Raw genomic sequence first — 16,024 nt, forward strand, 5'->3', positions numbered from 1 at the left:
TAAGATATTCTGTTCAGTGTTATTTACCTGCTGCATATGTTTTAATTTTGATTCCATATAACTTGGTTTTAATTATAAGAGAAAGAAAAATAATTCAATATTGAACACATATTTCGAGTATAATAAAAGTATTTTAAGAAACAAGCTAATAAAAATACATTAGTGATTAAAAATATTTAATTTGTGTACAGACTGAATTGAAATTAAGATGTGGTGGTGTATTTAATTATGGCAAAGCACACTAGGGCTATCTGCGTAATAGGTGTGATGCGTTCGTGGAGGACTTTCTCAGGGAAACTGGCTCGTATACACGTTACGCATGAGGAAAACCACGAAAACACCCATGCAGCCAGCCCGTTCGCGGGATTCGAACCGAACTACCCAGTGTTCAGCGACTTTACCGCTCGGCAGCTGGTGGGCCGAAACTAAGATGTAAGGCAAGTTTATTATTATTATTATTGTGCGTATATGTGTAAGAAAATGTATTTTAATTGTTCCATTTTTAATGTATGGAAGGAAGAATAGGATGCCAATATCGAAGATTATTTACTATAGCAAATAATCACGTCAGGATAAATGTTATATAGAAATCTTGGGAGTGTAAGGGATTATAAGAGTACTTTTAGATTATACTGAAAATATACGCACTTCTGCTAAAATCTGAAATGAATCAGTATGAAGTGACTTTTCACTTTAAAAAGAATGTGATACGTATACTATTTAAAAGTATAATGACGGATATTAAGAAATTTGTAGAATTTTATGGTATTTAAATATGAATTTGTTAAGTCAAATCTTTTTATATATATTTTTGCTTGAAATATGTAATTTAAACTGAAAATCACGATCATATATTTCTCATGGAATGTCAAAGTTCATTTGTATTAAAAAAAAGTGCATGAGCAATGAAAATAAATAGAATAATACTTTTTGATTATGTTTTTACCATGGTCTTAGCAGTTATGCCATGATGTATTCTGTTCAACAAGATTTATTTAGTGCAAACAATACTACGAAAAAATATTGAAAAATACCTTGTTTTACAATATTTATTTCCGTTAATTAACTTAAATATCGTTTTTCATTTTCTAATGCTTTGCTTTACGAAAAGAATTTAATGTTTACAATTATTTTCAGCATTCGTACGAATTCTGTGCATAAAATAAACATTTTCTTTAACTAAATACTTAATCGGAAAGTATATATCCGGTATTTCCGGTGTATCTACCACATGTAAAATGATCATTTTGCTTTAGGGGCGAATTCAACTGCAACGCTCTGATAAATTGCAAATGTTAGCTCGCAAGAGGCGTTCCTGCTATCGTCTGCTAAAGTCGAATTCAAGTGCAACGCTTTACCGCTCTGGTAACTGATGACGTCAAAATTGCAATGGGGAGCTGGTTTGCTCTCGTGCCAGGAGAGCTTGTCCGATAAACTACATCAATATCCAATGAGACTGCGTGTCGATGTAAACAAAAAACATCAGTTCCCATAATTTCTCTGAGCTTATGGTCAAGTGTTTACTGCGTTGTAGTGTGGTGTAACGAATTGTTCCAGTCCTGAAAACGAAAGAAATATACAGACATGTATATTTCTTTTAATGTGTACAACATGTATTTAATGTGTACAACTTTATCCTATAGAAAATTCCCTCCAAAGTAATCTAGAGCAACAGGTGCGTGTAAAATATATTTTACTTTCAGACAAAAATCCTTGCTTTTTCAAATATAAACCACATTTTTTTCCCATTTTCAAATTACAGCATTTGGTTTTAATTCTTCTAATAGTAAGTTTAATTTAAAATTCAAATTTGTGTTATATTTTTATTGTTTAATACAGATGCATGATTCTTCAGTGACAGTAGGCATGTTTACCATATGAAAATTAACTAGTTCTTGAATTATATAGTAATTAATAAGCCCATCTATCTACAAGCAGATAAGCCTGCTAAACACCGCTATCCCAGTCTCTTTTTAAATCCAGGTGAAAAAGCTGGCTGCATGTGTGTTTTCTTCATTTTTTCAACGTATAACATGAATACTAAGTTTTCCTTAGTCTTCCACGCAGGCATTCCTTCCCTTAGACATTCATTATGTGATGAAACAGTTAAGAGACATTTTTAGATTTATATTGTACATCGTTGGGAAAATATAAAAATGAAATTAAAGGTATTTCAATGTAATACAATAAATAAAAAATTATATGAAACCCTGATAATTCTAATGTGATATTAATGTAATATATACATGCAGAGTAAAGGTTAATTTATAAATTATGCTTTGTGTTCTGCTCATTATATTGTGCATTTACAGTACACTTTCTGCTTCTTAAGTGAAAGTTTGGACCCATTCTCATTTGATATCAGTTATGTTCAGATTTATTTATTTCATAAAATTTCAAAAAAAAATTTTTGGCTATTAAAAGCTACAAGTGCAGAAACAAACGCTTAATTTCTTTACTGTAACAGTGTCATGCTTCTCTGCTGATAAGGAAAGTCGTCTTTTAATAAGATTTCTTTCATTCCATATATTAATTATATCTTTTACCATACTGGTTGCCATCTTTCATTGTGCATTCTTCAATATTTTTTGGTACTTATGTATTAACACAAACACCTGGATCAGTTTGGTAGTCTGTATAAATGAAAAGAGAAAAATACTTATCAGGAGAAGTACGTTGTTTTTGCAGCTTGCTTTTAGCATAACCAAACTATCAATATTTATCTAAATTGGCAAAATGTTATCAACATATCAAAGGAAAAAACATTTAACAAATTTTAAAATACTAATTTGAATTATTAAATAAAAATTATATGATAGTTTAAAAAAAAATACATTTTCCACAAATTTTTTGTCTAATTTTTTAGCACTTGTGCCAAGTGATCTGTTTTCACTTAAAAAAAAAATCAGAGAATTACATAAACTTGATACTGCCTGCCTTGTCTATGTACCAAATTCATCTCATAGTTGTTTCCATTAGAAATTTTTGTACTAAAATGTTCTATTCCTGCAGAACTTTTAACACAGCTTTGTCTTTTGATGGTAAGCTCCACAAGCAGTATTTTAAATCTGAAATTAATCTAAAACAACTATTCGTATCTAAAATCCATTGGAACTTGAAATACAACATAAGAAACACATATGAAAATGGTGACATTGTTTGAATGGAAAATTGTTATGAGCATGTTACATGAAAAATTTTGATACATAATCATTGCCAGAGTTTGGCACATTTTTGAAAATTTGGTAACTTTTATTAAGGTGGTTTCAATAATATGCAAATATCTTTTATTCTTATGATTGCTTCATTGTATACTTTTTTCCTTTCCCTAGAGTGCAACACAATGCCACAAGTTTTCCAGCCAAATGCGGTATGCATTTCAAGTTTCTATACATTTATATAAATTTTAAGAGAGTAAAATATTGACAAAACTGCATTAAGTTTTCAACTCTTGTTTTGTTTTTCATTAAAAATTTGCTACCATTATGTATAATTCATTTTTTTTAACGTAAATGTTTTTAAGTATTTGTAGGATAAAGGCAAATTACACTTATTCATTCTTTCTTTGATATAATACATGTAGCTCTTTACCTGAAATCAATGTTTGTCAAATTATTATGCATAAATTAGAAGTATGCATGTTTCTCTTAGGTCTGTTATGTTTCAGGAACTATCTTCAATGAATTGTATAGAAAATTGTGGACGAGGTGTTTGGTGTACAGGAACATGGTATATTATAAACATGTATAGTATCTCATAGTATATAAACTCATAACTTTGATTATGCAGTATGCTTTGTATATTATTTCTGAAAGCATGTATATTTCAATCAAGATTGTTGAGTAAACTTTTCTTGCTTTATGCTATCTCTGAAAGCATGTATATTTCAGTCAAGATTGTTGAGTAAATTGTGCTTATTTTATGCTTTTTTACATTAGAAAATTCCACACCTTTATCACGAGGAAATCTGCAATGGCATTTAGGAATGACAAGTTTGTATCTATTACATAAAATCTAATGTTTTCTGGATTCTTCTTTTCCTTTTCCTCCCAACAGAAAAACTTTAATGGTATAAATCAGCGGTTTTCAACCTTTTGACTGTAGTGTACCATCTAAGCAAAAACTGAAAAACATTAATACTACCACTAATTTTACAATGATTATTTTTCAATTCCTCAATAGAAATATTAAAAACATATATATATATATATATATATATATTGCCATTTGCACACTCTTTGTATTAAATATGTACACATAAAAAACTATTAGATTAAAAACTGATGATTACTTATCAAAATTAAATTTAATTAAATTAATTATTCACTTGATTATCAAAATTTCAGTTATAATACTTTAATATTTAATGTCTTTATGTCTGCTCTTATTTCATTTAATGGTAAATTAGGATCCACTTTTTATTTTGATGAGTATTTATATTTCAAATTTAACATGGAAAAAATCATTTTTCACACAAACAGGTTGTGCGAAAAGACAATACAAATTTGATAGCTTTATTTGAAATGCCTTTAAATTCTTTTTTTTCGGTTCAGCCAAAAGTTAACAAGTGTGTCATTTTCCAAATCTTCAAGTCAATTTCGATCAAAGGAAATTTCTATTAACTATTCTTTTCTTTATGAGATTTTTGAATTTTGTAGTTAAAAATATTTTGTTTCTTTGCATACCACCGGCTGAGAACCGCTGGTATAAATTAATTATAATAGATGTAAATTAATATTTCTCATACAAAAGAGTTATTTCAATTCTTTATTGCGAACATTATATACAGAGTATGTCTTTTATTAACAACAAAATTTTAAGAATTTAAAATAATAATCATTAAATCCTCTTGATCTATAAACAGTCTTAAAAATTATAAAGGGAAAAAAATTGAAAGTTAAAGAAATCAATATTATGAATTGTTCCTTTTAGAGAAGTTTCATTGTTTAATTAATTATAAAAAGTGTTTTACATTATGAAATATAAAAATTAAGAACATTTGAATTTGAATGAATATTTTAAAATTTTCCTTCAGATAGAAGCTCAACTATTCGAAGCAGGAGACCGAAGAGAAAAAAGGAAGAGAGATGATATTACAGCTGCAGAAAAGGGAATAATTGAAACGCAGAAGAATATATTAATGTACTGTGTGAAATATGTGACTCATATAAGCAATCAGTTGCAAATCAGTCTGCTGTCATAGAAAATCAAAATCTAATTATTAATTTATTAAAAAAATAAATCATGCATTTAAAATATTACCGTGTTTTCATTCTTGTATGTATTTCTGAAGTGTGGGATTCATATTTTAATTGTAAAATTTACTACTTTCTTAATTTTATAAAATTTTGTGATTATAAAAATTATTTAAAAGAAATTCACAGATCCATTATATGACATAAACATTATAATAATTCTAATACCACTATTATAAGTCTCGTGAAAATATTTATGCATTTTACACAGCAATTATCTTTTTCCTGGAGGAAAATGGGAATAAGACCTGTAAGAATCTTTAGTCAATGTATTACAAATTTTAATTTTCAGATATAACACGAAATGAATTAAATTGTTTTTCAATTATGTTAATAAGTTATATGAATGGGATGTGGTATTAAAAATTTCATTTCTTTTTATCATTGAAGAAATAACATTCGATATCCTACAGCTCCATAACAATGGCAGATAAAATTGACATTCTAATTTCGAAGTTCTAAAAATACAGAGATGACAACTGTTAAAGTATGGCTAATGTCTAGTTTACAATAACAATGTTGAGTCGCCTACTAAAAATTAAGTGAATCAAACTGTATTTATTTTCCCCCTTCTCTTTTTTTGGCTGAAAAACAATTTATTATACACTGATGATTTTACTTAAATGTATTTCTTTTAATGGCAAATCCACTGAGGTAAGTATGCAGTAAGTTATTATAGTGAATGCATAATGATGATATAAATCTAAATTCAGTAAATAATCTTTCCCTTACTTTAATGTTTTAAAATCTAGAATTAAAAGAAAAATGTATGTTCTTTAAATAATACAAGAGTATATGGAGGCATAAATCATAGGCTGTTTATTCTTTACATATTATGCTAATCAGGAATTGGAGCAAAACCCTGCTTAATCGAAGAATACGCTCACAGGAATGGTGGAGGAAAATTGAACTGTCCAATATTTGTTTTGCCCACCCCCAAGAAGACATAAACAGTATAGAGTAAACATAATACATAAACAGTATAGAGTGAAATAATTGTTTTTAGGAAATACATTTAAATATCTTTGACAGAATATGTCAGTTTTAATTTATACTATAATAAATAAGCATGAAGTTCTTATGCTATTAAATGTGTATTGTCACATGGAAATTTTCTGTCTTGTCCCACGGAAGGGGACGAAAGGGAAACATTTGACTTTTTGGAAGAAACTGAATTTCGGTGCAGTAAATCTTATTGCTAAGTTTAAGATAAATTAAGTGCAATGCTAATTTATAGTGACTTACTATTGTAAATCATGACTGGCATACCAACACTAAAATATATATATATCGAGCCTATTAAGTTATTTCTGGTAGTCAAGAGTTTTTAAACATAAATGATGGAAACAAGAAATTCAGAGGGAAGAACAATAATGATAAAGGTTGTCAGTATGCATTTGAAACCAGGACTAATAAAATTATTTAGGATTATTATTATCAATTAAAATCATTTAGGGTTGTGCATTTAGTTACAGGTTTAAATATAAACCATGGCTTGTGGGTCCCCAAGAATATATTATGAAAATAATTTTTTTCATAATATATTCTTTATTATCCATGAAGGGGGTTTCACCTTTGCCAGAGGTTCATTGTTGCCCACTTTGGGTTTTTATTATCGAGTTTCAAAATTTAAAGATAATTCATTGTGCAATGCAATTTCAACATGCACTGACTGAAAACTTTCTGAAGGTACCAACTCATCATCTTCAAACACATCAATCTCAGGATTTTCAACACAATACCTTAAGCATATATTATGTAAAATGGCCACCAGATATGACCATTTTACATATTTTGCTTTGTGAATACAATAGTGTTCCACCAGTATCGTGCAGTACCCTAAATCTTGATTTGATCTCTATAGCTGCACGAACTTTTCTGTGCTTCTCATTATAGAGATATTCCTGTGATAAAATGGGAATATAATCCACTATCTCCCAAAGATATGCACGATGCGACAAAATACTATCTAGATTTTGTTTCAGTCCACTCCATATAAATGCATCATGAGTATTGCCTGGCCATTGTCCTATAGCATAGAGAACCCTCAGACCAGCAATCCATACCTAGAAAAACATAAATCCTAAGTCAAAAGAAAGTTTCATCTGAAATTTTAATACACAGATTTTTAACATTAAATATAGTTGATATATTAATAAATCAGTCTTTTTAAGGAGTTTACTTTCCATTTTTAACAAAAATATGTCACTGTTTTTTCATTATTAAAAAATATGCAATAAAACGTTAAAACAAACACACACACAAAAAAAAAAAAAAAATTACAGCTACCCTTTTTTCATTAAATTGTAGTAATTATAGTAAATAGGCGATTCTAAAATTTATTTAATATTTTGTATTATTTAATATCTATACTTCACTATAATTATACATAGCTTTTTGTTATTATTATTCGAATAATAATGAAACATTCTTGCAGTAATTTGAAATGACTATAATATTACACTTATTATCATACGGTCAAAAGTCGTTAATTCGGACACCCGTAATCCAGAATGATCTATAATTCGGACCTCAACGCAAAAAACTTTCTGCGCATGCGCCGCATTGACACGCGTGCACGTAAGGCCTTTTACCACTGTGCATATGCGTGTGCGCACGTGCAGAATATGTTTTTGCGTGCACGTTTTATGTATAACCGAGGGTATAAGCTAAAATTATCTAATTATCTATTTCAGTTAATGTTGATGAATGCGTTGTTCCTTAATCTTCAAATTGGATCCGAATTATTATTTTTTGCAGACTGTAAGAGCAATTTTATAAAAGTAAACTTGAACTTTCGATTATGTCAAATAGAATTTCCGATTCTGGAGCTCCCAAAGGATCATACAAAACGAAAGTGTTTCGATGTCCATCAAACAAAAAGTGAAATTGCTGCAAAAAATGGATAAAGACATGAAGAATGTGACAGAGAGGTTAGTGAAAACGAAAAAATTTCGATTGACAAGTTAGTCGGTATTCTCGACACAACAATTAACGGGACTTGAACAGCGGAACTTTGTAACTGAACAAGAAATTGTGTCTGTTTATAGAATTAAAGAGAAAGTATTATCATATAAAACGAAGCAACTTAAAACAACTTACATTGAAAGAAATGTTTAATAAAGTAAACAAATAAATATTAAGCTTTTTTTTTTTTTTTTTTTGTAAATTTTGATACCCTTTAGATTATAATTGTTCTTTATTTCATAAATTAAGGTTTCATATTTTTAATTTTAGAATTCCTGCATGCCATCTTTTGAGATTTAAACTGATGATCTATAATCCGGAATCGCCGAAGTCCCGACGAGTCCGGATTAACGACTTTTGACTGTATATTTCTTACCTTTTCACCATTAATGGAAAATTTATTTTTTCCGGTTAATGAAGACAAAACAAAAATTAATATCACCACACTCGCAACATCTGCGGTTTCATTTGTATGTAACCCAAAATAATTCTTGGTAAGCTAGGTAGAATCACACTTGTGATTGCACTCCAGTTCTTTTACAGCTGGTCGAAAGAATTAACATCTACTGTATGTGGAAATAGCGAACAAAACAGTAAGAAATTGGAACAATTACCCGTGGACAACTTGTATTCATAGCATTCTAAAATGAGCTTTTGGTAAAATTTGACCGCAAATAAAACAGTAGTAATGAACGAATGTTTTTTCACAAAGTGGGTCCAATACTTTCACAGCAGGGTTATTTCATGTATTCTGCAGAGAGACTGATGTATGGTTTGTTGTAACTGCTGTATACAAATGTCTGGCTCAGAATTCCACAACAGTAATTAGCACAACTTTCATGGTTGATGGTATAATATGGAGGTACCAAAAATTAGTATTATCACAGTAACTGCAAGATGGCTTATATTTCTAAAACTCAGTTAACACATCTCATGCAGAAAGAAAATATTATCCAGTTTCATACTTAAATCAAGGTCACTGAAATGTGGTAAAAGCAATCTGCTTAAGAAAACAGATGCCTCTGTAGAGGACTTTCTATGGAAAACTGGCTTTCATTCCCATTATACATGGGCAAAACCAATGTCATGTAATATAATAATCTATTAGTAGAGTAAATACATTTAATTTCTTTTTATTTATTTATGTCATGCTACTTTTCGTGTAATTTAGTATGATAACCTTATAAGTTTATTTAATTCTGATCATGGTCTACGGAAGTAAGGTAAGTCACCTGTTATCGAGAATATCAAGTTATTAATAGTTATGTGAAAGTCTGCAATAACTTTTCATATCATAAGAGATTTACGAATGTGTATATAACTTACATGTGTAGTTATTATGCAAGATCTATAGAAAGTATCCAAAATTACCATGACATTAATCACACTTTATGAACAGGCAAGACATTATACATTAGGAGAAAATTAACTAATATTTTTGGGGATGAAATACTATTTTATACATGGGAACTGTTTAAACAGCTGAGAAAAATTCATGCTTTTCCCCCCTACAGTTACAGAATATATATATATATTGTTTCATAAGAATAAAAAGTAAAGTTAAATTTAAATAATTCTCATGCGCCATTGCTGCAAAGAATGAAATTTGAATTTAACAAATATTCTCTATTCATATAAAGTTAATTTAAATTATGAAATTTTAATTGCATACATATCAAAGATTAATTATTGCTGCAAACTAATTTACTATATCACTGAAATTCTAGCATATGTAAATTAAATGCACGTATCTAAAACCATGAAAAAATATATAATATTCCAAAAAACTAATCCCAAATATATACATATATATATATATCTCAAAGACAGGTATATGCATAATTTCTGTTAGAAAAACAATTTCTCCGAGATTACGTTTTAGAGTAATTAAAACAATAAATTAATGGTGATATTATTACTGCATTCCAAAATTCGAAGTAATTAACGATTTCGATCATTACTACGAAAAAAAAGGGATGAAAAAGAAAGAATCCTGATACAATAACATTAAAAATTTGTGTGTTTACGTATAAAAATATATAATATTCTCAAATAGGTCATTTAAGCATAGTCTTTGATTCGGAAACATTTCCAGAAGTATTTCAGTTTTCATAATCTGAAGTAAAAACAAACCTGCTTTTGCACAGAATATCCATTGGCAGTTGCCTTCAGAAAAGGTTTCAATTCATTGAAGCAAACCGATTTAATCTGAATCAACTGATGAACTCACGCTCCGACATTTCAAAAGCATTACGACTGTCTCTTAAATGCCAAGGAATTCGATCAGCATTTCTCCGATTTCTTAAACGTCTGAGCAAAATCACTTCAGCCATCTTGTTTACAGTCGCTGTTAAGAGTTTGCGGCAGGTCAGGAGTAGCCGCAAAATTCCTCTATGGTAATGACGTATTTTCAGTAGGCGTGTCCGAAAAGCGTTGCACTTGAATTCGGTTTTGCAATGCAAGTGCGATTACCATGACAAGCGTTGCACTTGAATTCGCCCCTTAGTTTACATTTTTTCCATTACCAAAATCATGTAGCAGACGCGTCGGCCGATGCGTCTTGTCTCCCGGGTGACGTCACTGCCAGCAACCAATGGCACGCTTTTTCCGTTCCTGGCCTAACCTTAGTATATTAAAGAACCTTGGTCTGTCTGTCTGTCAGAAAGTCATAGTAGAGCGCGGAGAATGAAAGAATGGTTATAGTAATAATAGCTTCTTTTAAATTCAAAATTTAATGATAATTTTTTTCTTGTATTTGTTTTTAAAAGAAATGAATTTTGTTTGTTCTAGCATCTATTGACTGATTTGCTAATGTATTTTAAAGTTGTGTGATGAATTTTAATTCAGAGTTGTGTACTTCTTCAGATATGCTTTATGATACTACTCCAAAGCAAGCTGTAAAGCTTCCAGGAATTGATTCTAAAATAACATTTGAAGAAATTTTGGAGAGTATTTCGAAATATGTCTCTCCATCAACTATAAAATGTGTTCTGAAGGATCCATTTACGCGCTTGTTTGTAGTTTTCCTAAGTGACCTTCAGTCGTTTTGTATATTGATTAGCAATAAATTTTATATTGGTGATTCACTTATCAGACCTTTGCCTTTTTACGATTGCTGTATTATTGAAGGTGTTTTTCCACAAATCACAGATGATGAAATTAGAAAAATATTTAAGGTGTTTGGGCATGTTTATTCAATTCTTCAACTTCCTGCACTTCCGAACTCGCCGAAATTTTCTCACGTGCTTAGCGGTAGGAGAGAAATTTCGTTTTTGTTGCCTGCAGAGCAGACAGAAATTGCTATCCCAAGCAGTCTGTATATTCCACCTTATAAATTTAAAATTGTAAAATATTGTTTTGCTTGTTCATCAGAAGGACATTCAGTTATGCATTGCCCAGATATTGATGATGATTACACCGTCGTGAAACCAGATCTAAATATTGAAATCAAATCTGTGAAAAGTATTAAAGATGATGCATCTAGCATAGAGGAAAAGGAAGAACATTTGAATTGCAAGTGATTCTTTATGTAATTACTGTATTTTATAGTCTGCATTTTACATTTGCATGTTGATCAGAAGGACATTCTGTTACGCATTGTCCGGATATTGATGATGATTACACCTTCATGAAGCCAGATCTAAACTCTTGAAATCAAATCTGTGACAAGTATTGAAGATGCATATAGCATTGAGGAAAAGGAAGAACATTTGAATTATAAGTGATTTTTTTATGTGATTACTGTATTTTATAGTTTGCATTTTACATTTGCTTGTTCATCAAAAGGACATTCAGTTACGCATTGTCCAGATATTGATGATGATTACACCATCCTTTTCATGAAAGATTTTATACATATTGTAAAAGAGGTGCTGCTTTTAAATTTTATATTACTTTACATTTTATTACATGTTGTAATTTTTAACATAGAGTGTATCCTCTCTTTTTTTCCTATTTCCTATTTTGCTTGTGAAACTTAACCAGAATAAAATATTTTATCTCAAAGTATGATGAGAGGTTTTTTTTTTTTTTTTTTTTTTTTAACAATGTAATTAATGTACAGGTGTAATAGGTTGCTTTCAAGGAATTTTATCATATTTCTTAAACTTCTGGAGGTTTATTTAAGGTGCATAAAATGAGTATTTAACAAAGTCTGAGTACTTCCATTATCGAGACCGGCTTCAAAAATGTATGTCTGTATATGCACGTAATTACATTATATACATGCACTCATATATAGATACATATATACACTTCTGAATCCAGTCCTGATAGCAGAAAAGTACTAATGGGTTTAATCCTAGTATCCGATGCACAAGGGATTTGGCGACTTTATGATGAGCAGTAAACGGGACATTTTGGTGTTGGCGATAATTTTCCAAATCGCGCCAAGGCCACACCATATACTAGTATTTTACCATACTAACGTTTGTACTGTGTAATTTTTGTCAAAAATACATAAATTTTGTTTTGATTTTAAAATACTAAGTACCAAAATTTGTATTCAAATATTTGTGTTTCACAATATCTAAATAAAAAACATTAATTATATTTTGATTGTATTCAGTGATCAGTTTTCATATTTCTAGGTCACAAATTTAATGTTGCTTTGTTTTAATTTCATGTGTTGTAATAATTATTCAATTGTATTTCTTTTCGCCATGCTCTTTGAAAATTCACTTTCTTTGTTGTATATTAAAAGTTTTATTACTTTTTAATTTTAATCATAGTTTTGTCTGTAATACTTATATTGATATAAAGTATCCAGAGTTGTAGCTAGGGTTTTCAGCGCCCAGGGACAACTGAAGATTTCGTGCCTCCTACTGCTTGCCAAGGATGGAAAACATTTAATTCTAAAGTTTCGTAACATCAGTTTGGCACCCCTTGGATTCTGTGCCCGGGGACAGATGCCCCCTCTTGCCCCCCTCTAGCTACACCCCTGAAAGTATCTCTTTTAGATAAAAAAAAAAAAAAAAAAAAAATCCCTCTATCCTATCAACAAAGCTATCTTAAAAATACTGTAAGAAAGAGGTATCTTCTCAGTTATAATTTTAAAATACCCTTGCCACGTGGACTCTTCAGACATACCATCTTAATTATTTGGAAATATTTTGAGATGCATGTATTTATTATCAGTGACTATTATTAAAAATATGATTATACTGGCTGGAGAGATGATAACAGTTTTCTAATGCCATCATTAAAAAATATTTGAGTAATTTGGTGGAGAAATTGATTTAAAGTTATTTACACTTCTTTATACTTTCTAAGTGAACTTTTAAATATTATTTATGTTGCTGTTTTTTTTTATAAATTTGTTTCACCTTTATAATTTTAAAAACTAGTATTGTATTGGAGTTGTAAAATAATCATTTGTGATCCATGCTATTCAGATAAAGAGATGTGGAATATTGAATAATCCAATTTCTTTTTAAGTAGCAGTACATCCAATTTCTTTTTAACACTACATTCAATTTTCTTTTTAGCACTACATCCAATTTCTTTTTAAGTAGCAGTCTGATAAAATAATTAATTGATTATGAATTTTTAAATTGTGTATTAAAACATAGGGGCTGATCTTTGGAATATGGTAACAGGTAGTTTAGCGACATTTTGGAGGCGATAAAGGTTACTACCTAGGACTTTGGGAATAATGTGAGAAATACTCAGTTCTGATTACGCATTATTTTGTGTGAGGGAAATGAGAGATCATGAGATCTGTCATGTGACATTAATGGACGAATCACTGTTCTTTAATCGGAAAAGTGGGTATATTTGTAAAAATATCTGCTGTACTTTATAGCAGTAGTTTCATTCTATGTTCTGTGAAACAGTGTTGTTTAATATTTGGATCCCATGGCCGTATATAAAGTAAATCCAAAATTTTTATTGCCTTTATGTGTAATTGAAAAGAATTGTTTAATTGCGGATAAGTATGAATGTCCAATATGTGGGAATGAAATGAGATTATGTGAAAGGAAGGATATTACAGATAGTTTGAATGGCGGTGCAAGAAACCTGGTGAAAATGGACATTTTGTGATCCGCTATGCACTCAAGATTCTGTAGAAGATTAGGTAAGTTAGTATTTTTAATTATTTGAGGATATTATTTTTGGTACAACTCTAATATACGCCCTAATTTCACCAAATGTGGCGATATGTGTTCTGCGCTGGTTTTTGGCGCGATTGCGTGTTCTATGGCAACCCTGTTGACGTTGAAAAATCTTTCGCTGGAGCTCGTTGGTTCGCCTCTGTGTCTGAGAAGATGGGAGGGAAAGATAAAATGGTAGTTGTTGAATTGAAGTTCGGCAAAAGGAAATATGATTGTGGCTATCCTGTTGAGGGGTAGTGGGTATTTGGAACTGTGGAAAGAGGGTCTGGGAGATTATTTTTAATGGCAGTGCATGATAGAAGTAGGGATTTGTAATTTTATTTATTTGTGAACCATAGTATAAATTTTCTGGATAGTGTGTCTGGCTGTCATGTAAATACGATAGTGATTATGTGGCGGCATGTTAAAGGCGGTATGAAATTTATATTTCTGCTATTCGAAAACGCATTAATTCATGGTAAGTGCATTTTATTTTATCCTTGTTCTTATTTTGTAGAATGTTATGTTCAGTGGTTCTTTAGTATGAATTTCTGTCGTTATTGTTGTTTTTTTAAATTGTTTGAAATTTATTTTAGTTTATTTTGTTGTTTATTGTCTAGACTGTACAATTCGTAGATGTTTTTTAAAGTTGAAACAGAACGCTGTGTACATGGTATTATTTGAAATTTATTGTTCTTATGTTATTTTATTAAAGCGAGGAGTGCGTAGATCGTAGATTCCTTCCTTGCCTAAATTGTGCTATTCGTAGAATTTTTTTTTAAGTTTAAACAGGATGCTGTGTACATGGTATTCTTTTAAATTTATTGTTGTTATGTTAATTTATTAAAGCGAGGTTTGTAGATTTCGTTCGTTGCCTACATTGTTCAATTCGTAGATTTTTTTTAAGTTAAAACATGTCGCTGTGTACATGGATTCTTGTCAAATATTTTTGGTTAGAAACTTTACGTTTTTGCTATCTAAATTTTTTGTTTTTCTTTCGGATTTTTAGCTAAATTGTGTGTTCAAAATGTAGTTTTTGCATGTGCAAAAACCGCATTTTTGGAGACATTTTAGGCTAAAAGTTCAAAATGTAGACAAAAAATTTAGATAGTAATATGGCAGCATGAAGTTTCTCGCCAAAAATATTTCGTGAGAAATTTGGCGACTTGAGGGCGCATATCAGAGTAGTTCCTTATTTTTATGCATTGTTCTAAATGTAAGGAGTAAATAAATTAATATGATATTATTGGAAAATTGTTATTAGCAATGATTTAGTTTAAAGTAATTAGGATTGTAAGCTAATTTTTATTAATTTAATATATGTGCTTATTTATATTTTAAGTAGTGTTTCTTAATTTAATTATATTTTAATTTAATGATCGTGATTTTGAGAGTTATATATATGTTTGTAGTATTTTGGAATACCTTTGAGTAGAAGTAAATGTGCATGGAAAAAATTTAAGTATTTGACACTAAGTATTTGTAATCATTTTTAATGTTTTGTTATAAATTCGTTGGTGACGTTTATAATAGATAATTTAGAGGTAAAAGTTTTTGGATATTTTATTTATTTTATACGTGCAAATGTCCATCCTTGGAAAGGGTATATACTTTTTCGCAATCAGGTAATTTCATATATGTCCTTTTTACCGAATTTAAAGATTCACAAAATTTTCATGCATTTTTGTGAAATTTTTCTAATTTATGAGA

At 29.8% G+C, this 16,024-nt stretch overlaps 1 protein-coding gene and 1 long non-coding RNA gene across 2 annotated transcripts; both read left to right on the forward strand.

Annotated features, from left to right (window-relative positions):
* The first annotated feature begins 1,442 nt into the window (after nucleotides 1-1,442).
* Nucleotides 1,443-5,261, forward strand: LOC146997813 (uncharacterized). The gene is made up of 4 exons (XR_015040874.1): nucleotides 1,443-1,675; nucleotides 3,333-3,370; nucleotides 3,652-3,729; nucleotides 5,036-5,261. It is a non-coding gene; the product is annotated as an uncharacterized LOC146997813 (long non-coding RNA).
* Nucleotides 5,262-10,866: 5,605 nt separating this feature from the next.
* On the forward strand, nucleotides 10,867-12,228 carry LOC146997814 (uncharacterized). The gene has a single exon (XM_085815957.1). It carries the CDS (start codon nucleotides 11,054-11,056, stop codon nucleotides 11,741-11,743), a length of 690 nt encoding a protein of 229 aa, XP_085672083.1. The 5' UTR covers nucleotides 10,867-11,053; the 3' UTR covers nucleotides 11,744-12,228.
* Nucleotides 12,229-16,024: the final 3,796 nt, after the last annotated feature.

Source organism: Stegodyphus dumicola, chromosome 4 (assembly GCF_044657685.1).
Source record: "Stegodyphus dumicola isolate Sdum_Otavi_A_Nest chromosome 4, ASM4465768v1".
NCBI classification, from domain to species: Eukaryota; Metazoa; Arthropoda; class Arachnida; order Araneae; family Eresidae; genus Stegodyphus; species Stegodyphus dumicola.

Coding starts and splice junctions, on each gene's coding strand:
- LOC146997814 (XM_085815957.1), top strand. CDS start 11,054: ATGAATTTTAATTCAGAGTTGTGTACTTCTTCAGATATGCTTTATGAT.